Source organism: Cannabis sativa, chromosome 7 (genome assembly GCF_029168945.1).
Source record: "Cannabis sativa cultivar Pink pepper isolate KNU-18-1 chromosome 7, ASM2916894v1, whole genome shotgun sequence".
Taxonomy (NCBI): Eukaryota; Viridiplantae; Streptophyta; class Magnoliopsida; order Rosales; family Cannabaceae; genus Cannabis; species Cannabis sativa.
In genome coordinates, this window is record NC_083607.1 from 5,602,169 (window position 1) to 5,624,628 (window position 22,460).

General features: G+C 32.3%; 3 protein-coding genes across 5 annotated transcripts; 2 read left to right on the plus strand and 1 right to left on the minus strand.

Moving 5' to 3' along the window:
• Positions 1-5,046: 5,046 nt before the first annotated feature.
• Positions 5,047-7,535, plus strand: LOC115697948 (pentatricopeptide repeat-containing protein At1g03560, mitochondrial). The gene has a single exon (XM_030625123.2). The coding sequence runs from the start codon at positions 5,165-5,167 to the stop codon at positions 7,145-7,147; it is 1,983 nt and encodes a 660-aa protein (XP_030480983.2). The 5' UTR covers positions 5,047-5,164; the 3' UTR covers positions 7,148-7,535.
• A 3,153-nt stretch (positions 7,536-10,688) lies between these two features.
• Positions 10,689-22,087, minus strand: LOC115697499 (E3 ubiquitin-protein ligase APD2). Of its 3 annotated transcripts, none has more exons than XM_061101779.1 (11): positions 21,550-22,057; positions 21,344-21,450; positions 21,135-21,260; positions 20,941-21,034; positions 20,538-20,612; positions 20,370-20,452; positions 18,970-19,116; positions 18,628-18,700; positions 18,205-18,541; positions 17,182-17,287; positions 10,689-10,898 (listed from the first exon to the last, which is right to left on the minus strand). In XM_061101779.1, the coding sequence occupies exons 1-10, from the start codon at positions 21,815-21,817 to the stop codon at positions 17,212-17,214; spliced, it is 1,386 nt and encodes a 461-aa protein (XP_060957762.1). In that variant the 5' UTR covers positions 21,818-22,057; the 3' UTR covers positions 10,689-10,898; positions 17,182-17,211. The 3 variants fall into 3 exon arrangements, with proteins under 3 accessions (XP_060957762.1, XP_030480387.1, XP_030480386.1); XM_030624527.2 differs by lacking the exon at positions 10,689-10,898 and having other exon boundaries at positions 16,893-17,287; positions 21,550-21,818; positions 21,935-22,087; XM_030624526.2 differs by lacking the exon at positions 10,689-10,898 and having other exon boundaries at positions 16,893-17,287.
• On the plus strand, positions 13,541-14,947 carry LOC115697500 (rhodanese-like domain-containing protein 10). The gene is made up of 2 exons (XM_030624528.2): positions 13,541-14,133; positions 14,564-14,947. Exons 1-2 carry the CDS (start codon positions 13,652-13,654, stop codon positions 14,754-14,756), a joined length of 675 nt encoding a protein of 224 aa, XP_030480388.1. The 5' UTR covers positions 13,541-13,651; the 3' UTR covers positions 14,757-14,947.
• Positions 22,088-22,460: the final 373 nt, after the last annotated feature.

Consider the following 22,460-nt stretch of genomic DNA (forward strand, 5'->3'; position numbering starts at 1 on the left):
CATATTTTGTTACATTAGTTTTTTCTATCACATCTTTATTTTTACCTAAATTCCCCAACTTAGAATGATAAAACATTTCTCCATATAATACTGTATGATCTAATTAAGAGTGTATTTGTGTACAATTTTATAATTTTTATATGAAAATATTTTACACATTCATTAAAAAAAAAAATTGAAGGAATATAATAAATTATATTTGTATAACTAATTATCTCTAGTCCAAATAATTAAAGCAAAATCTTATATGTCGTATATATTTATTCCATCAAATCTTAAAAAGAATAATTTAAAAAAATCAAGAATTAATTCTATGGGATATGATATAAACCACACAATTCCTAATGAATATATTTCCCACTTGTGCATAACATCCCATTGTTGGTATTGTGATAAAGGATGAGACCTAATAGATTCTTATTCATTCTCATCAATTAAACTTCAAATTATGATTAATTTCTATAATTATGTGGTATATATGCTATTCTTAATTTTTAGGTTGAAGTAACAGTTTTATTAAAGGGAAATTTACATGGTATACTAACTTTTATCATTTTTTTATAAAAATACTGCCAGGCGGTATTTTTTACTTTTTTACTGTATTTTTTTTTATAAGTTTCATACTGCAGTATACTGTGTTAAGTTTTCACTGGTGTTCTACTAGTGTTTTACTAGTGTTCTACTGTTGTTTTGAGTTATTCTGCTTTGTGTTTTACTGGTATTTTATAAAAACACAGTATTTTTGAAAAGATTTCCGTGTGACAGTATTTTTGTAAAGGTTAATCCAAATTACAGTATTTTTGTAAGTTTCCCTTATTAAAAGCATCTTCAATCTTGATACTAAATTTAGTGTCAAAAATTCTTTTTACTCTAATTATAATGCCAAAAATTATATTAAAAAAATATTTTTTACTGTTATATTATTTTTGGGGGAATTTATATATTGAATTTTTCATTTTTTTTATTTACATTTTTTTTTTAAGATTTTTTTCGTTTTTATAAAAGTTATTTTTATTTTGAGATTATGTTGTTTCCATTTCGATGTTATTTTGTTTTTATTTTTTATAAATGAATAAAAAATCAATTATAAAAGTATCTATTTTATATAAAATGTGCCTATATAAGAGAATTCTTGGTTTATGAGAAATTATTTGGTGATTTTTTTTTTAAAATAAAAAAATAACAAATTATTAGATGTTGCCAAGGGTCAGCGTCCATGTAGCTAGTTAAACCTAAATATAATTAATTGCAATTAATAATAAATTTGTTCATATTGTTTATTTTTTTATTAAAAATTATTTTCAAATTTTGATATTTAGAATTAGTTAAATTTTAAATATTATTTTAAATTAAATTTAAATATTTTGATAGTTTAACCAGATGAGCATTCTCATTAATTGCGAAGATAAATTTGACGAATAATAATTTTTTTTTAATTACTATTACAAAGTATAATAGTAATTTTATTTTTATTTACAAAGTATATATGTTGATATATGCATGCAAGTATGGTATGAATTGATTTGATGTTGTGATATTATTATATTTATGGCTATGTTATCTAGTTGGGGGGTTATGTCCTACATAGCTCTTCTTACTGGGTATTAGCTCACAGGTACTCTGTGTGCGGGTAAAGAAAAAACCAAACAGTGAAGATGTGAGCTCAAGGCATGGATTACATGTTAGGGGATTGTCACGACGTTTTGGTTTTAATTATTTCATTTAAGATTATGATACGGATATTTTTGTAAAGCTTTATAATTTAAAGATTACGAATAAATTAATGTTTTATTTTTAAAATAATGAGATATCATGCTTAGTTATTTTTCAATAAAGAAGTCTTTCTTTGTGTTTATCTTAAATTATTTTGTACGGACTATCGTGTGTAACATCTTGGGCAATCGGGATGTTACACATCATTTTGGTGAAGTAACCGTTTCAGATAAGGATAACTAGCGGTTTCCAGTAGTAAATTGATTCATCCCACATGTAATAAATCAAATGAGACGCGGAGATTATCCACGTTTCATGAACGATTATGAAGATAAGAACAAGAGGAATAACCGTCGTCCTCAATATAAATAGGAGAAGAGTTTCCTGTGGGAGGGGGATGAATGTTAGGAGAATACAAAGATCTTTACGATTAATACTTGTATGATACTTGTACTTCGTATAAATAAAAAAAAACTCGAAAATAAGATAGACTCGTGAACTATGAATATTTAACTTCAAAACTACGTAAAACTTCTTTGTCTATTATTTACAGTCATCTTTCTGCATTATTTAATTGTTAATTAAAGCTCACTTATTAGTTATCAAAAAATGGCGTTAATAGTTTGTTGCTTTCATTGAGAGCCTTTGAGAATTAAACTCAAAAAAACTCCATTAGCAAAACTTTCATCATCTTCCCATCATGGAAAATACTCCAAATGATAATCTCGTATTAAAAAGGGGGCATCACACCATCTTGGGAAGGAGTCTCAAGTGGCAAACCCTCATGAAGACAGAAATACTGGAAAAGGTCCTACTAAATGGGATCTCGAGCGAGATGTTAATGAAGATAAAATTCCAAAAAGATGGAATCGTGGTGCTTACGATCCAAACCGCTATGTGCCATTAGTAAAATTAGAAAACTGTTAACTTTGTGAAAGATTGTTCGAGTCTAATCAGATTAATGCAAAATTAGAACGCAAAGTGGATGCAACAAGAGCAGCACAGGGAGACGCACCTCCTACTCAAATTGGCTAGCCTGTAAGGCATCCTCGAGGAAGGCCTCGCAGTTCAAAAGCTAGAAAGGCATCAGGAGCCCTTGTCAACCATGATAATGGTTTATTAGAAACTCACACCGTAGTCTTCTAAATTTATCCACCACACACAAGGAATAGTATGGGCTACTAGGATAAATTGTATTTGTTCTTGTTGAATTTTCAACACATGAGCGAGAATAGTCAAGAGAACAAAATAGTTTTCATTTTTCTCCACTATTAATTTTGAAAATTTCTTCTGATTTCTCAAATTAGATTTCTATTTATAGTAGTTCACTCCCAATTAATTAAATCGTGATTAATTATCTAAATAAAAATCTATAACTGAATTCAGTTATTGATATTTCAGATGAGAGAATATCTCAGCTAGCTTGAAATATCTTTAACCACTTTTCAAATTCAAATATTTATCTAATTGAATTAATTAACCTAAAAAATAATAGAATCAATAGGGACACTCTACTATATGGTAGACACCTACCTTATCTTATTTAAGACAAAGATGGTGTGTTATCCTCACAACTTTTGTCTTAATAAATATTATCTTGACAAATTTTGTCTTATCAACTTTGGTCTTTTTCTCAATTTAATAAATTTGAAAAATTATTTATTTATTATAAAAATAAATAATTACTATTTTGCCAATTCAAAATAGATTTTTTCGAATAATATTATACAACTCTTTATCCCTTCCCTTGATAGTGTTTCAAGGTGGTGATTTGGGGACCATGAATCTATGATTCTAAACTCTAATAAACTAGATTATTTATTCTTTCTTATTAACCAAATAATCTTTGTTTATTAATTTTATGATTACTCCACTATAAATATAGAATTGAACTTTTAGTAATTAAGGAATTATATTTATTGAGTTTTATTGTAGTGTCCATTGATATATCAATTCTAGTGATTAGCCCTTCATGTGTTGGTTTGTAATTAGTTTTGGTCAAATTAGCGTTTTTACCCTTCTAATTACTTCTTTCTCCTTTAGTACCATTAATTCACTAGTGAAAGTATAATTTAGATCCCATATAAATTTGTGCACAACTTTCTAGTCCTAGAATTAACACTTAAAGGGAACCAACATTCGATTTGTTAAGAAAATCAAGATTCCATAATTATAAATCATGTTCCCAGCCATCCATATTATTACATTCCCAAAATAAAAATTGTAAGAATCATCTTCTCTAAGAAACTTTAACGAGTGAATCAAAGAAATTAATAATATGAATAGGAGTTCATGAAAAACTTAGGATTTAGGTTGATCTACCATTGATCATCGTTATGATATGAATTAGGTCTTTCGTAGTAAACGACATGTTAGATAAAAATAACTTTATTCATATCGGTCCTTGTCATATATACTCTCTATTATATACAACACCTTCACTTAGATGTCATACTAGTAATTCAAACCGAGATTACTTACACCGAAAAATGGACATCAGTGAACTGTACTAGCAACCATTGATTAAAGATTCCATAACTTTAATATGTTGTTGACTGTTTTATTCATAGCTAAGTGATCTTAGTTCGCTGTACAGCTACAAGTCACAGCCTCATATATGAATAACGAAATTTTTGATATTTATATATAAACTATTTAATAATAAATAATAATAATTTAACATTCATGCATATATCAAAATATTCAACCCTTTATTAATAATCATAAATGTCTTTATAGGTTTTTCAAGGTAGAAACCCCAACAATTACAACAAATAACAATCGGACCCCATCAAACACAACATAAGACCCCATTAGACCTGACCACTAAAACCACATTCTAATTAGACATTGGACCGACCGTCGGTCATAGATTGGACCATCTAAACCGATCGGGCATATATCAGACACACCATCGGACCTATATAGACATCATCCCTAAACTCGAATCTGAACTAACCATCGGGCCACCATCAAACTCCTATCGGGTACTATCGGGCTAGACAAAAAAAAACTAGAAACCAAAAAAAAACACAAAAAATTTAAAGAACAACTATTTCCACACAAAAAACTACATAAAACAACAACAACTAACAGATTAGACATTAAAACAACATTATAAATTATATATAAAAATCAACAACAAAAATAATCAAGAAAATCACTTACCCATTAAATCTGTAATGGTACTCATCTTGCAACAACCTTTTAAACGAGTCATCTTGCAATTGGCTAGCGATATCATCTAAAAATTATTATATTAAATTATATGTGACTCAATACTTAATTGTACTAATTGAAGAAAAGCATTTCTCTTTAATATATAATGTTAGAGATGTCTTATAAAGTTTCAAATTTGAGTTTTTCAAATGAAATTATGACTATATGAAAGTTATTCAAATATACAACTGATAATAATTTTAAACACAATCACACAATACTCAAAGCTCTGATGAGAAGAACCTTATACAGATTTCGCCTCTCTTTCACTGCAACTCATCCTTCTCTTCCAACAACCTCTTCTATTCCGTACAAAAATGGCGGCTGCTCTTCCTCAGGACCCTCAAATTCGGTGCCAACGTCCAATTTCAACTCGAATTCCAGGTGGGTTTTCACCAACTCCTCCTCTCTTCCCCCTCCCGAATGGGTAGAACCTCTCAATGATGTATCTGAAGTAGTCTCGAGCTCACGAGACCTCGAACCAACTCCATGGGTTGCCCATATTCTTAATTTATTAGATGGGTCTTCGAATATGGAACCCAATTTGAACTCTTTCTGTAAAACATTCTTGCTTAAACTGTCTCCCAATTTTGTCGCCTATGTTCTAAGATCACCCGAGCTTCGTCAGAAGCCTGATATTGCCTTGCGTTTCTTTAATTGGTCTAATAAACAAAAGAAGTACTCTCATAAACTTGAATGTTATGTTTGTTTGATTGATCTTTTATCATCATGTAATGATTTTGATGCAACTCGGAGTGTTTTTGCTGAGCTCAAAGGAATGAACTTTCTAATGACTATTTCTGCAGCAAATTCCTTTATTAAGAGTTTTGGTAATCTTGGTATGGTTGAGGAGTTGTTGTGGGTTTGGCGTCAAATGAAGGAGAATGGGATTGAACCAAGTTTGTATACTTACAATTTTCTAATGAATGGTTTAGTGAATTCCATGTTCATTGAATCAGCTGAAAGGGTTTTTGAGGTTATGGAAAATGGGAAAGTTACACCAGATATTGTGACTTATAATACTATCATTAAAGGGTATTGTAGAGCTGGGAATACTCAGAAAGCTTTGGAGAAGTTTCGAGCTATGGAGGAAAAGAATTTACAGCCTGATAAGATTACTTACATGAGTTTGATCCAAGTTTGTTACTCAAAAGAAGATTTTGATTCTTGTTTGAGTCTTTACCAGGAAATGGAAGAGAAGGGAGTAGAAATTCCACCCCATGCTTATAGTCTAGTGATTAGTGGGTTATGTAAACTTGGGAAATGTATGGAAGGGTATGTTGTTTTCAATAATATGGTTCAGAAGGGTTGTAGAGCAAATGTAGCTATCTATACAGCTCTGATTGATTCTTATGCAAAAAGTGGGAGCATGAGAGAGGCAATAAATCTCTTTAAGAGAATGGAAAGTGATGGTTTTGAACCAGATGAGGTTACTTATGGGGTTGTCATCAGTGGATTATGTAAGAATGGGAGACTAGAGGAAGCTATGGAGTATTTTGAGTTTTGTAAAGATCAGGGAATGGCGGTAAATTCGATGTTTTATTCTAGTCTGATTGATGGTCTTGGAAAGGCAGGGAGAGTAGATGAAGCTGAAAGGCTTTTTGAAGAGATGGTTGATAAGGGATGCTCAAGGGATTCATATTGCTACAATGCCCTTATTGATGCCTTAGCCAAGTCTGGGAACACTGATGATGCATTAATCCTCTTTGAGAGAATGGAAGATGAGGGTTGTGATCAGACAGTTTATACATACACTATACTCATTGATGGACTTTTTAAGAAGCACAAAAATGAAGAGGCTTTGAAATTATGGAACATGATGATTGACAAGGGTATTACACCAACTGCAGCATCATTCAGGACTCTTTCTATTGGGCTATGTTTGTCAGGAAAGGTTGCCAGGGCTTGTAAGATTTTGGATGAGTTAGCACCAATGGGCATAATTCCAGAAAGTGCTTTTGAAGATATGATCAACGCATTGTGCAAAGCTGGTCGTGTCAAGGAGGCTTGCAAATTGGCTGATGGCATTGTCGATAGGGGTAGAGAAATACCGGGCAAAATTCGTACTTGTTTGATCAATGCATTGAGAAAGACAGGAAATGTGGACTTAGCCATTAAATTGATGCATAGCAAAATTGGCATTGGGTATGATCGAATGGGCAGTGTGAAAAGGCGAGTGAAGTTCCGGCTTCTCTTTGATAAGTCTTTGTCCTAGATTGTCATTGCAAGCAATTGGTTTTGCATCATAAAACAAATTTATCAACCTTGTTGAGGAGTAGTGATGATGAGAAGGATAATCTGTAGAAAACAGAGTGACTGTTGGAGCTTCACAAATTTGATATTCGTTGCTGGCAAACTTGAGAACTGAGGTACTAATTCTTGTTTATGTAGCTTGAGTGACTTGATAATATAATTCTCAATTTGCTTCTTAGGCTATTGCCCTCAATCGATCTTTTCCATAGGAATTTGGAACAAGTCTTTTCATATGAATTTTTTTCTTAAAGATCTACTGGTTAAGAATAAAATTAATTAGGATTTTTGCTCCCTTAATTTTACATGTATCAAATTATGTCACCTGAATTATTAAAATTGTTGGATTTAAAGACTTTTGTCCAATTTCATTCAATTTTACTAATGTGAACATTGTTCATGTATTAAACCGTGTCCCGAACTTTGAAATCTACTAAATCGTATACTTGAACTTTGACATGTACCAAATCGTATCCTCTGAACTTTCATCCACGTCATACTTTTGTAAGTAAAATTGGACAAAAAATTTAAATTCAACAATCTCAATAGTTCGGGAAGATTTTTAAAGGACATAAAAATTCTGGGACATAAATTGGTACATGTTAAAGTTCAGGGGCAAGATATTTTCATCTTGATTGATTGATCAATTTGGTATGTTCATCATATTTGTTTTTCTCTACCTCTAACGTGTTTCATGAAGAATTTATAAATCACACGTGTTGACACAGAAATTTGGTCAACATTTGATTGCTAGATTGACAAGAGGAAATAGTAGTTAAGTAAATAAATAAAGAGACACAAGAGATTGATAGTACTTCACTCCTCATGTCGTGACGGTAATGGAGCTACATCTATTTCGAGTTTTTATTGCTCACGAGAATCACAAGAAAATTGACTAACGAAAGAGCTCTAATTTTTAGATAGAGAAATTAAAGAGAGATGCTCTAACCTTATCGATTCTTTTCTGAATGTGAAAAATAAACTAGTGGAGCTCTCATTTAATATGAAAGGAGGTCCTATTAAAAATATTAAAATGATAATAAAATAATACAAAAAATACCAAAAAAAATCACTTTAGGATGATCTACGCAATTGATGATGATATAATGGCTAAAATTAGCTCTTGATGAAAATCGTCAATTTTTTCAGAGTTTGAATCTCGTCTGTTGGATCATTTTCGGGTGATTTGCGGAAAAAATTGCACTTGTCTTGGGGACAAATTTTGGAGTTGAAATCTTCAAAAATGTGATATAGCTGTAACACATGATTGAAATAGCTTTAAAACGCAAGTTGAATAGCGTCAATCAGATCAATATTGAGGGAGTTATGACCATTTTAATGAAGGTTGTTCAGGAACCAACGCCCTGGTTGACACCCAGCACTCAGGTTGACATTCTGGACGCCGAGTTGGTGAAAAAACGTCTCAAACTTATATTTTTTGATGCCTAAGTGATATGTTGACATCACTTTGTTAATTTCTTAGTTTTGAGGAAGTCGTTCACCAGTTCTCAGAGATGCTGCTTTTTTGTGAAATCGGGTAGACTCAAAACTTCATGATTTGTCGATATTCCACCTTGTTGAAAGAGTGAAATATCAAAGTGTGAATTTGACTTGTCACAAGTCGTAGCTCTCATTTACTACAAAAAATAATCAGATGTTCAAGACGGAATCGAAATCATATAAGCAGAACCCAGCGCACCAGGCCATACATCAACCTGGGCGCTGGGTGCTCTTTGGGGTGCTTCCTGAGTTCTCGGGACTCGTTTTGATACTTCTATGGCATTCAAGATTGTGAACGAGGTCTATAACCCTGCTTTTTACCAAAATAAGAAGAATACCTAGCATAATTTGTGTTTGGGGAGCATAAACCTGCAAACTAGGTTTCAGGACAACCTAGGCGTAGGGCCAGTGCCCAAGTCAACATGGGTGTTGGGTTCCTGTTTTGACCCTCAGATGATCTAGTTTGCTCCCCAAGATCACTTGTATCTTTATTATTTTTTAAAACAAAAAATATGCATGGGAAATTGATTGAAAATAGCCCAGGTTGACAAATGTCAACCTAAGCGTTGGGCCAAGTGTCAATGTCAACCTGGGTGCTAGGCCCAACTTTTTATCAACAAATGATTCTGTTTGATTTTGGAAAACACTTGTAACTTAATTATTGGTGAAAATAAAGAATATGCTAGTAAGAGTTCTTGGGAAAACTGTTTGGAAATAGCCCAAGTTGACAATATGTTTATTGTTAACTTGGGCGTTGGGTTCCAATTCTGGCACCCATATGGCTCCGTTTGTTTTCCGAAAGCACTCAAATCTCAATTGTTAAAGAAAATGGAGAATATGCCTCAAAGACTTTATGTGAACTGTTGTTAGAAATTTCTCAGGTTGACAATATGTCAACTTGGACGCTGGGACCTAGCACGAGGTCAACCTGAGTGCTAGGTCCCAATTTTAGCCTCCAGGTTGATCTATTTCTATTCCGAAAGCACTTAATTCCTTTTTTTGGATGGAGAAGAATAAAATGCTCAAGATACTTCTTCAATATTGTGGTTAGAAGCGCCACATGTTGACAATATATCAACCTGGGCACTAGTATCATCACCACGTGGCACAGGCACCGAGTGCCTAGGTGCTCCAAAAGAACAGAATAAGACACACACTTGAGAAATTATGATAATATCTCTCTACCAGCTCAATAAATCTCCCTAAACAGAATAGAATGGCTCACTGTGTTGTTGGGCAAAACTCACAAGGAAATTTTGATGTAGCATTTTTGATTTACCTTGCAAGTCAAATACATTCAATAAAACATTAGTAAAATAAGCTAAAAGGAACCAAATTAGAATAGAATTCAACTATCTCGATGTTAACTAAAATAGTCTCCGACAACAGCGCCAAAAACTTGTTATGATAAATTCAACACACAAGTATATGTATCATTGTAATAATTAATACTCAAGTAAGTGAGATCGTTCTCATGAGGAATGTAGCTAAGTACCAATCAATTGAATTCTTGGTTCTATTTGGCAATCAAATAAATAGATTTTGAAACTAAATAATCAAAGCAAAAATTAAATAACAAAACAATAAACAAGATTTAATCAATAAATAAAATATAGGAAAATTAACTTTAATTGCATCCACTTCCTATTTCAATAATGCAAAACAATGTTCTTCTTCTATCTAGTATGATAGCGGATTATAAATTTACCAAAATTCTTTTCAGATATTAAGGTACTAAATTGTAAGGATAATTACTACATGTCTGAGATAATTAAACAAGCAATCCGCATTAAGCAATAACCCAAAAACTACACAAATACTATCATTTTGTATCGAAACCTGTGTTTATTCAATTAGAGCATTCACAATACTTACTTTTCAAATTTTATTTTGTGATCATGGATCGTGCATAAGATGGCCAGTCAAACAAATGTAATAAGCACAAATATAAATAAATCATACATCAATAGAAGAAACAAATCAAAATAGCATTAATCCAGAGGAAGTATCAAACAATCTCCATTAAAATTTCTAAATTGGAGTTTAGCTAACAATCTCCATCAACTTTAACATGTTCATTATCAAATCCATAGAAAACATAATAAAACCAGAAAGAGAAGAGAAGAAACTAGATTTGCGGCTGCCACGATTGCTCCAAAGCTTGATCTCCAATCTCCTTTTTCATATTTTTCTGAGTTCTAAGAAGTCTCCTCCATCTGAAATTTGCAATTTTCTCTTTTAAAAATGAAGCCCTAAGTCTATTTTTGCTGAAATTCTCAAACCGCCCTTAAAAAGCTAAAAATTTCGCAATTCACTGTGCATGTGGCGCCACGGCTCTTAGAACCAACGGAAAAACTCAATCTCCTCTGTAGTGGGGCACCGCGACGCTAATTCCAATAGCTTACAGTATTTTTTTATCTTGAAATTCATGAACAATGACTGATAGTATTTTAGCCATAACTCTCTCAATATTGCTCAAAATTTGATGATGCAAGATATTTTAGAAAGATGAAAGAGAGATATAAAACTTTAATTGACAACATTTTTTCTGAAAGTGAACACATCATAGTCAAAAATTGGCTTGAAGTTTCAGACTTGATTTTCAAATACAAACGAAACGTGTTGAGCATCCAAAACTTAGAATTTTTCACTCATTATAACTTAGAACGCCAAATTTCATGATAAATTGATCATATTTATCTCATTTAACATGTTACTTCTCATTTCGATTCATATTATGAATTTTACCATTTAAATCTAAAATAAAAAAAACAAGCATAATTTTGTTCCAAAAATATGTATTCACAAGAAGAAAACAGAGATTAAAACACTCAAAAAGTAGGCTAAAACTAGCCTAACAATACCCCAATATTTCAAGCCTAACCCATTTAAACAAATCCATACAAGAACTGATTGCACCATTTTGACTGAATCGAGATCAAAGGACCAAGGTCGAAGCACCAATGGCTTCTATCAAAGTGAATCACTCCAGTTTCCAAAACTAAATATCTAGTAGCTTCATCTCAAAAACTCACCAGCGTAAACCCATAATGCATTCGAACAATGCTCTCAACTCCAAGATTGCCCTAAATTCGTTTAATAAATCCTTTGAAAACTTGAAATGGAGGATTAGCTCCCAAGACCACACATATAACTGAATTCTTCCATAAAGAAGCTTTAATCTCAATTTCATCCTCATGAATCTTTGCAATGAGTTAATCCCCATATTCAATCGGTTCAGTAAATTCAAATTTAATGGAGGGGTCCTAACCTGGTTAGCCTTGAATTTAATCCATGCATCCACCACATAATATTAAAAACTAGCTTTCTCATAATTATTAGCCCATTTCTTAAATCTAACTTGTTGCAGCGTTGAGATTGACGGTGCAACCAGCTCTACAACCAAGTTTTCGTGGGTATCATGGAATTCCTCATAACAACTTGTATCTTCTAGGTTTTCCTGGATCAAAGGGAGTTCCTCATCTAACAGCTCCTCTATCTCGACAAGCTTCACTTCGAGAGAGACGATGGAAAAGACTTAGACCCAGACGGCTTAACTTTGATAATTTAGATGGGCTTTCATATCACACGCTTCTTCTTCGCCATGGAAGAGGGAGAGCGCGAAATACACGCCCTATATGAGTTTCTTCACTCAAAAAAAATTAGTAGCTACCACACTTTTATAATAATAATAGTAAGATAAGATATAAAGATTTTATATAAATTATTTTAATTTAATAATAATATTTTTTTTTAAAAAAAAGAGTAAGTATATATGTAAGTAGGACCAGCAAAATAAGTTTAATAAGATAACATGACTTGAAACCTACACGAAAGTTAGTGGAATTGGGTTTGCCTTAAATAAGTTCGGGTCATGGGGCTGACTCGTCTAACCTATTTAATAAACGGGTCACGTTTGAGTTGACACGACTTACACAAAATAACATATTAATGACTTATTTAGAGTTATTTTAGTACTTTAACATATCATAAATGTGTTCAACATGTCATTAATATATTAATGGATTGACATGTTTAAATAAAATTTATTTTTAAACAGGTCGTGACATGTCAATCCATTTATAAATGAGTCGTGTTTGGATTTTATTTTTGACACGATTATTAGGCGGGTTCGTGTTCAAATCAGGCATATACTTATAATACATGAGTTTCGACACGACCCTCGAACACGAATTGTCACCCCTACATATGTAAGCAAATTAGACCTCATAACTATTACAAACAATATTATCGGATAATGAAGAAACCATCCTGCCAATTACATTTTAACTAAAAGCCCATTTAGCCAAATTATAAACAACAAAATTAAAAGAGGTCATAAGACTCTTACAAACAATGAGCTACATAATTAATTACTATAGAGTACTTTGCAGCATAAATACCTAAGTTTAATTTTCAGTTGCAAATAAATACCTAAGCTTAATTTTTGGCGGTAATAATACCTAAGTTATAATTTTAGAACTCCTGTAGGTACCTGGTTAAGTAAGTTGCCATGTAGCGATCCCTGATTGGTCCAAGTCATTAAATTTTCATTATTTAAAAAAAATTAGTTCAAATATTCCAATAAGAAAATGACACGTGGATTTAATGGCTTAATATTTAACGGTTAGGTACCTACAGAGTTTTAGAAATATAACTTATGTATTATTACCGCAAAAAATTAAACTTAGATATTTATTTGCAACTGAAAGTTAAACTTAAGTATTTATGCCGCAAATTACTGCTAACTATATTACATTCCACAATAACAAATTACAAAAATACTCTACCTAGTATACTACTAGCATTACTCTTTTAGCTAAAAAAACCACTTTTTCATAAACGACATGTCGTATACAAAAACCTCATCTCACTTATATAAGTAGTAAATGCAAGTGGGAAAAATACAAAATCAATTCAGGATAAGAAACACCAAACCATTGAAGAGAAAAGAGAAAGAGAGAGAAACATGTCAGGTCAGTTAACAAACCAACTGTGCAACGCTTCCACTTTGACCCCCAAAACGACGTCGTCACAGCATCCGAAACCCGCTCTTTCCCACACCAAACGGGTCACCCGAACGGTCCGAGTCCACGCCCTTGCGTCCAAGACCAATGCCAGAGAGCTCATACGATCAGGGACTGTACGGACCGTACGCCCAAGCGAAGCCGGCGCCGTCATCGGCGACGAGGGGTTCGTGCTATTAGACATCCGACCGGTGTGGGAGAGAGAGAAGGCGCGCGTGACTGGATCGGTTCACGTGCCTCTGTTCGTTGAGGACAAGGACAATGGTGTTCTCACTCTGATTAAGAAGTGGGTTCATTTTGGGTACATTGGGTTGTGGACTGGACAATATTTCACGACTTTGAATCCTGATTTTCTCGAGAAAGTGGAGGAAAATGTTCCTGATAAGACTACTAAGCTTCTTGTTGCTTGTGGTGAAGGACTGAGGTAATTAATTGTTTTATTTTGATTTTCTTCTTGTTGCCTCTTGTTTCTGATTTTCTTGTTCCTAATAAGAAGTGGGTTCTTTTTGGGTACATTGAGTTGTTGATTGTGTCGGGTACTTATATAGTTTAATATAATAATTTTTAGAAAGTATCGCTAGCAAATGGTAATACTCTTTTGAATTATTAATAATAGATAACTAATGATTATACGATACAATTCTTTTTTAGCAAAAATGTATTATAGTTTAAAATAAAATTAGAATAAAATCCCTTAGAAAAATTTGCATTTAAAATGTTAAAAACATTATTATTAGTACCCAATAAATAAAAATTAATTCATGACTCTGTTACTGATTACATATATAATTAACTAGAATTATTTAATATTAAAATAATATAGACTAAACACATTATAAATTGATACGTAACAGGTCATTGATGGCAACAACAAAATTATACGAAGGAGGGTACAAAAAGTTGGGATGGTTAGAAGGAGGATTCAATCGAAGTAAAGTTGGAGATTTTGTAGCCATTGAAGGCTCTGAAAAGTTAGAATATGCTACCATTGGAGGTGTATCTTACATCTTTCTTCAGTTGCTCATCCTTTTAAGAGTTGTTACTTAATCACTAACACAATGATTTCGATCTCCACCTCAGATGTTCCAAGATCGATATTTTTTGTAAGTTTAAAAAATGTTAATTGTTTAATCATCTCCGTAAGGAAATGCTTTCAAGAAATTATGTATTTGCAAGTTTCTTATATTTAGTATGTTTATATGTTACAATGTTAGATGGTAGGAACATCTTACACTAAAGAATTAGGATGACTTGGTAGATTATTTCATGACTTTAAGCCAGTTCAAACTAATTAAATTAGTGTACATCAATTTGAAGGATAGATAATGATTTCAAAAAAAAGAAAATTGAAGGACACATAATAATATTATTGAGAAAGTAATTTTAAAAATTGGTGTAAAGTGTTTATTATTAGAAGGCTTTATATGACTTTTGACTGTCAAACTATGATATGCATAATGCATTATTGTGTTTGAATTTTTCATCCCATTAAAAATAGTCTCAAAACTATCTACAGTATTAAAAATTAATTATTTTATTAAATTTTATTACATACAGCAAACAAAATAATAACGGCTTAATTAATTGTCACTTTATTGCCATTTCAACGCTACATGTATAATAAATTTAAAAAAATAATATTTTTTTAATTACTTTTACATAATTTTTTTAAGAGACTTTTTTATTTACACTTCAAAACAGTTTTTTTTTTTTTTTTTTTTTTTTAACATTTTTACGAAATTTTACATAAAAACCCCTATTGCAACTAGCGCTGCAACTTAAATTGCAATAAAAAATCGTATAGAAACTCCTATTGCAACTAGCACTGCAACCACTTTAGAAACCAAACCGTAAATTTTTTTTAAAAAAAAAAGTCAAAAAATCAGTATATGAAATAATTCTCCTTTTTTAATCATTAATTAATTTTTAGTTTAACGATCTTTAAAAAAAATACATTTTTAATTCTATAAATTTAAATTATACATGTAACATTAACGTGACAACAACTGGCTAAACAACCATATTATTATTCTATTTGTCATGACAAAATTTGACAGAATAACTAATTTATTTAAAATACTGTGAATACTTCAAGAACTATTTTTAACGTACTGAAAAATTAAGAACACAATAATACATAAATCATAGTTCAGAATTAAAAATCCTAAAAGCCTTATTGGAATGTTGCTAGAATTAGTTTTATACACTCAAATTACACTAATTAGTAATCACATCATGGCACGTTTACTATACAGTAATCAGAATCGGAATAAATTAATGGAGAAATGTAACGGAATAAATGAAAATAATCGGAATCAATATTTGTAATATGTTGTTTACTAAAAATTTTTGGAAATGGAATAGTTGTGATTTATCTTGTTTACTTTATTAGGAAACGTAATCGGAATGCTTAAATTGACTAAATTGCCCTTTTGAGTTAAACTATATTATATGGTAGTTATTTTATAAGATATATTTTAAAGAACAAAATTGTCATTATATATTTAATATTAAAAAATAAAATAAAAATAATTAAAATCCATTACCCTTAATGGCATTCTTTATAAAATTGGTGGGAGAAGTTCTCCTTTTCTTTTCTCCCTTATTTAATCAAGTTCTCCATTTCCTAATTTTAATAATGTAAGTAAACAAATGTAAGTGAATAATTACCTTACCATTAATTCTCATTACTTATTAGTAAACATGCCATAAATTCTAATAATAAACTCCAACACTTAATTTTAAGTATAAAATTTAAAGTGATGCGATTACTATTTAAAATTATCTATAAAGTGTAATTTGAGTGTATATCAACCCAAATGCATGGGACTAATAAATATTAATCTCCATTTTGTCCACTCTTAATAAACCTCCATGAAAGGGAATGCGCGACATTTTTGTTTAGTTTGAAAAATGCATTGCAGATACAATCTAAGATCTCTATAATTCTATCCAAAAAAAGATCTCCAAAGTTTGTTTCATTTTAGAGTAAAAAAAATACATTTAAAAGTGTCCACAAATTACTGTTGATGATGGTATAGCTATCATGAGAAAGTTGGTGGTCATAATACCAAACAATTTAGGTGTGTTGGTGAATGCAGAAGCTTTTTGGTAAGTGATCTAAAGTTTCAACTTGGAAAGTGAATAAACCAAATCTTAACCACAGATTCAAGTATGTCTGAATATCAAAACAAAAACTACTTCTCTAGGCCAGGCCTTTTCATTTAGAAGACCCACTCAAGTCCAAAGTGGGAGAAATTATAGACAATTTTATATGAGTCAATTTTGATGATTCTATCTATACCAAGAGAAAGAATGGGAAAACATGGAAAGCCTTTTTTGAAGAAACAAAAAGGCAATACTCAATGCACTTTCTAGTTCTATACTTCAAAACTCAGCTAAAATTTCTTCCAATGATGTCATAATTTGTCAGGAAAGAAGGTAAGTAGTACTAGACATGTAAGCACGTCACCTTCAAAGATAGCGGTGTCGGTGTAATGCTTTAGACAGTAAAAATCTTCCTCACCTTCTTCATCTTCCGGCGACATATTGGGCATGTGCCTTCTGCCTCTGATATCCTGCAAACGAAAATCAATCGATTATGATTTATCCAATCAAGGAAAGTAAACAGAACAATAATTTTTTAAAATATATAACTATAATAATTACTAATTTACGAGAGCAGAATAGAATGATACTGAACTCCCATTCACTTCCCTATCTTTCATTTTGCTGAAGTCAGTGTACTATTCTGAATTCATTAATAGGTCCAGCAATGAGAGGAGTCGGTGCCATGTGAAAATTGTTAACAAAGTTGACAGAAACCAAAACAAAACCCTCAATGTTGTAGGCTATCCTTATTCCATAATTTTAAATTATTAGCAAAGAAAATTTCTACAATAAAACTGTGTATCTCATAGCATGGTTCCTCTTGCTACAAACACTGTACATTGACTAGTGGTTGATCCAACCAGCTTTTCTTCTCAAATTCAGACAGCGGAAATTATTAAGAATTTGATAAACCCCAATACACTTTGTTTACTCTAAGATTATTCTATTGATAAGCCTAAGACTTATTTTGTGTATCACAAAATAATTAAATAAAATACTTAGTCTCTTATGAACATAGAGTTGTCTTAGTGTTTTAATTCTATTGGTCCAATTGTAATCTTAGGTGGCCTAAGTCTTTTTAAGACCAATAGAGAGGGAGCAACCTCATTTAAAATAGCTTAGAATTAGATAAGAGTAGATTCTTTGTGGAGAGACCAATCTTTTTAAGATTAGGAATTCGGAAAGATGAGCCTCTCGAAAGCTCGATATTTTAACATTGTTACTGTTTTTCAGAATAAAGATCACTTGAGGAATTTATTACTGGTGTTTATTTTGGAAAATAGCCGATAGAATATTTCTACTCTAGAATTATTCTATCAAAATTAACTAGTCAAACGAAGAGACCAATTTTCACATCAGATGAATTATAATTTAGAGAGTATACCTGGTTCCACATTCAAAACAAGCCACACAGTGCCCGCACGGAAGGAAAAAGCAGTCCCTAGGAGCATCAAAGCATATTGCACAAAGGCGTCGAGTGTTATTACTATTTTCCCCATCTTCAATAGATTTCCCCTCTATGGAACCAATTGCCAGATCTTCCTCATCCTGGGATACAGATTCATAAGATGAACCCCAACTTGAAAGATCATCATCTTTGTTAGAAAGCAATGGGTGTCTCTCAGGTTGTATCACTTCATTATGGCCTCCAGTTCCATCACGAGTGGAGTGGCACTTATCCAGGAAGTTGAAGAGGAATAACATGAGCATGGTCATCGAACCTACAAGGCACGTGAGGGTTATGATACAATTTAATAAGGGGGAAAAAGAAGAAAAGAATAACCTGTGGATTGTGGATGGGGGATACCTATACCAACAATATATGTGGCCCATCTCGGCCCATAGGTGAGTTTGACATACAACTTAGGGCCAGCTGCAACCTGGAGCAGCCAAAAGTAGAAAATTATTTAGTACCGGGTATGTGAGAACAGAAAGTTACTTTACCACGTTTTAAAAGACAATAATAAACATACTTAGTGCCTTTAGCTTTCCAGAAAGTGTTACTGTCAAACAAGATGTCTTAAATTAGACATGTATTGTCTAAATTTGTTGTCCTAATTTCTTTTCTTCAGTTTACTCAATTTATAGCACTTATAAACAGCATACAAAGAAAAAGTGTGACTAACTGTCAATTAAAATCAATTCTTACCTGATCAGGACCAAGATTGGTTAAGACAGCTGCATTTCCCTCAGGGAATAGAATTTGCATGCTACAGGGCCCTTCACTGATATTGCATTTGTAATAGGCTTCACTTGTATCATATTGGGAAGCCCTTATTCTTATTTTTAGTTTCACCTGTTAAGTTCAGATGTAATGAATATATATGGAATAAAGAAATATAGGTTAAATAAATCCTTACATATTAAAATAGTAAAGTTAAGAGTCAATAAGATATGATGTGCTGTGATTAGTACTCATTATAACTGCCCTTAAATCAATTTGGAAATACACTGATACCAATTGATAGACCCCAAGTAGGGATCCTCTAGTCAATAGGCAAAAACAGAGATAAATTGAAGGTTGAAGGAAATGGAACATAGGCAAATATGATCATTGATTGATTAAAGAGATAAGTACACAATAGAACAATCGAGAGACCTCAAATTTCCCTAGAGGTATTCAATAGACCTCAATTCTTCTCCCTAGAGCAAAGCTTTACAGCATATCACTCAATATCCTCTCTTCATTCTTCTTAGTTCTTATCCTTTGTATATATTTAGCTCATTTACTACCCCTCACTACAAATTAATGGACATGCAGATGTCAAATGAGCTTTGGCAATTATCATTCCACCTCCCATGAAAAAAGAACATGTTGATATAATTGCAAAGTACAGTTGCAATGTTGTTGCTAAGTTCTTATGTTTAACTAAACAAAACTGGTAGAGTCTGACTATCAGACAATTAAATAAACAGATACAGATGAACGGATTTGTGAGAACATAAGATGACTGATCTTTGTTTTATTTATTTCAGACCAATTTTTTATAGATACCCATTCTGATTTAGAAAGGAAAAAAACTTCACTGTGATAAAAATTCAAGCAGAATTATCGAACATTCAGATGCACCTCCCAAAATAAAAATATATATATATAAATATATATTTATACAACCTAAACATCAGAGATAGATGTAATAATTTTCCTTTCCATTTTTGTGGCATTCATCATGATAACAGTTATAAGCTGTAAATAATTTCACAGGGTCTTACAACTTAGAGCGATCATGCTGATGAAGCTAGGAGCATTTAAAACTCGTCATTGTCAAAATACTTAGCACCTCTAAGCAACCAACTTTTAATTCATTGACCACGAGTTATACTTATAAATCAAATAATTAAAACAGACTATTACACAAGTTAATTTTGAGTCTATAAAAATATCAAGCAAGAACCCATGACAAGTAGATCAAATGGCCAGGCCTTGTAGGTTAGATTCTTACTTAGCAATATGCTAAAGCTTCTTGTCTCCACACATTTTATGGCTCAGCAAGAGACCAATAAAACAAGAGAAACAACTGTGAAATATTTACATGTTCAAAGAATTACCTCCACATCCTCTGAATTCAAGTTACCCGCTGCAACATAATAACTAGAAGACTTTGAGATACCTTGGCTAATCATACCACTTCCTGTGAGAAAATAATTGGTCATACAATATATACGTAACTGTCATAATTGTTGTATAAAATACTAAAATTTGGATTGGAATCTCACCATGAATAATATTCCATGATAAAGTAGAATTGACATGTGTTGGGTTCTCAAGCCATCGAGTCAGACCTTCATTCCCTGCAAGATGCCAGTTCACAACACTATTGAGACAACATAAAAAACTGCAATCAGTTATTACGCACTCAATAGTACAAGGAGGAGAAGAATAAGAAGAAGAAGAAGAAGAAAACAAATAAAGAAGGGTCTTAAAAGTTCAGAGAAACTACCCAGGAAAAAAGTATTTTTAAAGGATGTTTCTTCATATAGAATGCTTAAAAATGACTTTTATCAACTCAAAACTAGCATTTCAAGGAAGAAACTCCATCATCACCACCAGTACAAATAAAGCATATTCATGTAAGATGAAGCATGAACAGAGCCCACATTGGAAACTTTTTGAGCATACCTTCGGCAATTATAAGGATAATAGATGAACTCGGAGAGTTCACGGTATATGATATATTTATTTGAGACCCAACATTTAAGTTGTACATCAAATCCTGCAACAATTACTTCTAAGTCACAACAACATTTACAAGCTAAAAAAAGTTACTAAATAAAGAAAGGGAAAAAAGGGACATTTCCAAAAGAGAAACATGCCTTGTAAGAATCCATCGAGATAGACAATTTATAAGTTTCTGACCAAATTTTAACAACATCAAGAGGCGGAGGTTTATGAAAACCATAGACCATGGGGCCAGGCTTTGATCCATTTAACTCTTCCAGCTGAAATGAAGCAAATCAAATGAACCGAGATTACAAATAACTACCAGACATGGAAAAAGGGGCTTTCATAAATAACAACCAACCTTCATAGACTGCACAAATATACAGTTAGGTTGCAAAAGAAGTGAACAATTTGGACCAAGCTGAACATTTACAGACCCATATACGCCCAGAATTATAGTCATCGATACTGTAACAAAATAAAAAACATAACCATAAAACCATTATATATTAGCCATTAAAACATGCAAATCAAACAAAGCAGAGTTATTGGAAATTGAGTACAAACTGAAGAACCAAAAGGTAAGGAGGACGATGACACAAGACCAGGTATCCTCCCGAACATTCTCATTGTCACCCAATACCGTAAAGTCTCTTCTATAAGAAGTAGCAATTCGTTGTTCCTCTAGCTCTCGTCGTTCCTCCTCTAGCTCCGAATGCCTGAAAGGATTTCGTGGCGGAAAATGGCCACCGTCAACCTCCTCCTGACGAACATGTGAGAAGCCGGAAGATAAAATCCCAGCTTCGGAACTCGAACCACGCTCGGGTTCCAACATTCTAGTAGAGGAAGATGAAAAATGAATGTGGGATTGGAAAGTGATTGAATCAAAATGAAAAAGTAAAAACCCTAACCCTAGTTAAGTGGTGAGAGTGAGGAATGTGAGGTGACTCACCTTGAGGAGGAGGATGAGGAAGAAGAAGGTGCATGGATTGGAGTAATGGAGAGTGAGGTGAGTTTGTAGTGAAGGCGTCTCTCGTCTCAACAATGAGTCTTCGTGTTTGATGTTCAACTCCATGGACCGGTAGTTGTGACCGTTATTTCCTAATATATTATGGTTTTCTTTGTCTATGTCGAACTACTTTCACTCCGCCAACTGGACCAATCACCAATGGAATGAAGTCATAAGCTTGTGTGGCAATTGGTAGAGTTTGTTCCAATTCTATATCAGTCTCACTTATTTTAATTTAATAATAATTAATGAGAATAACACTTTCTAAAACTAATAAGTTATTTTCTTAAATTATATACGACTTGATACTTAATTATACTAATAGTAGTATGACATCGAGGAGGGTGTTAGACATCAATAGTGTCTTTTAACAATTCTCCTAATTATAAGACGTAATGTTATAAAAATATTAAGCACAATGGTGTCCCATATCTCCATACTAAAAATAGTGCCAACAATCCCAAAATAT